We start from the raw sequence: 1,420 nt of genomic DNA on the forward strand, positions 1-1,420 counted from the left end.
CTATATAGTTAAAAAGCTGTTGTTCTTAGCTTTGTTCATGTCCCTTTTTTATCCTAAAAGATATGGTTGAAATAGAGATGCTCAGTGACGCAGATGTTAGCACTGCTGCCTTGCAGCAAGAAGGTTCCGGGTTTTGATTTCCAGCCTGAGGTCTTTCTGCATGGAGTATACATGTTCTCCCTGAGCATGCGTGGGTTCTCTCCTGGTACTCTGGCTTCCTCCCACAGTCCAAAAACATGACTGTTAGGTTAATTGGCCTCTCTAAATTCTTCTGTATGGTGAAAATGGACAGAGTATATATCCTTTTAGTAAACACTGTTGTCATATAGATAGATGTAGGGATTTAAAAAATTATGTCAGTGACTGGATTGTATTCTGACTACCCAGCCGCTTCCATCCAAGGTCTTTGTTGTGTAAAGGTGGAGGAGAGTTGCTCATGTTTTCATACCCACCTTCATGGCGTTATGCAGCTTCTCAGCAAAAAAAGCAGGGGTGTTCCAAGCACATTTCACTGCACATACAAGACAAAAACACAGCGAGTGTCACAGCTGTAAAACTTCAGGTTTAAGTAGCTCGCTGTAATGTTTTTTATCAATACAATTTTTAAAAACAGCACATCCACAAAATGTAGCATCTGCAGACTTGGAACCCGGCTGACAAACTGTACAGAATAAAAGCTTTTAACCTTTTCTAAACTTTTAATAAAACTTTTAAATATTTCAATCCTGAGCTTTTTACGCTTTCTAATCTAAATGTGTTAGAAATAGGCTGATAAAAGAGCTAAAATCACAGTTTGAACCACAGTCAATGCAGCTTTCAACCACTTTACTGGTTTTTGTCAGGCGCCTGACTGTATTTCAAGAGATGCAGTTTGGTCTGTCAGCACAGGTGGTTATCATAATTTAGACTTTTTACTTTTAATTGCAGCAAAAGGATTAGAGATACTTTATACATTTTAAGTTAAAAATAAATTATTTGTCTTTGAACCACCAAGCTTTGCCTTTTCTTTCATTTCAAAGTAAATAAAACCGAACCATCAGTAACTTTAACCCAAGTCAGGACTTTAGTCTACTGGAAAAGCTTTATAATACTTTCTCAAACTGCACAAAGAATCTACACTATATTATCTTAATCAATCGAATTACTGAAATATTATAATTATCAGGCAGTGACTGAACCATCCAACAGTCCCTTAAAACTGTGAGAGAGGATGAATGGAAACCTCCACCTACCAATGGCAATGAGGCAGTCCTCGATGTCTCCGCTCAGGTTCATCTGCAGGGCTCTGGGTAACTTCAGGTCACTGACGGCGGCATAGTGGTGAAACGCTGGCAGGTAGGAAGACAAAAATTCATACATCTTATTTCTGCCTGACTCAGCTTTTTGGTAGTATCATTTGTTAACAGTGTTGGGTAAGTTA

General features: G+C 38.5%; 1 protein-coding gene across 1 annotated transcript in view; it reads right to left on the bottom strand.

Annotated features, from left to right (window-relative positions):
• LOC107083735 (annexin A1-like) overlaps positions 1–1,420 on the bottom strand; it is a 19,981-nt gene that overhangs the window by 4,422 nt on the left and 14,139 nt on the right. The window contains exons 8-9 of the mRNA XM_015373175.1: positions 1,233–1,328; positions 453–511 (exon numbers count right to left, since the gene is read on the bottom strand). Coding sequence (XP_015228661.1) covers positions 453–511; positions 1,233–1,328 — 155 coding nt within the window. The remainder of the gene's footprint in view (positions 1–452; positions 512–1,232; positions 1,329–1,420) is intronic.

This window comes from Cyprinodon variegatus, unplaced genomic scaffold, assembly GCF_000732505.1.
Source record: "Cyprinodon variegatus isolate N-32 unplaced genomic scaffold, C_variegatus-1.0 Scaffold82, whole genome shotgun sequence".
Taxonomy (NCBI): domain Eukaryota; kingdom Metazoa; phylum Chordata; class Actinopteri; order Cyprinodontiformes; family Cyprinodontidae; genus Cyprinodon; species Cyprinodon variegatus.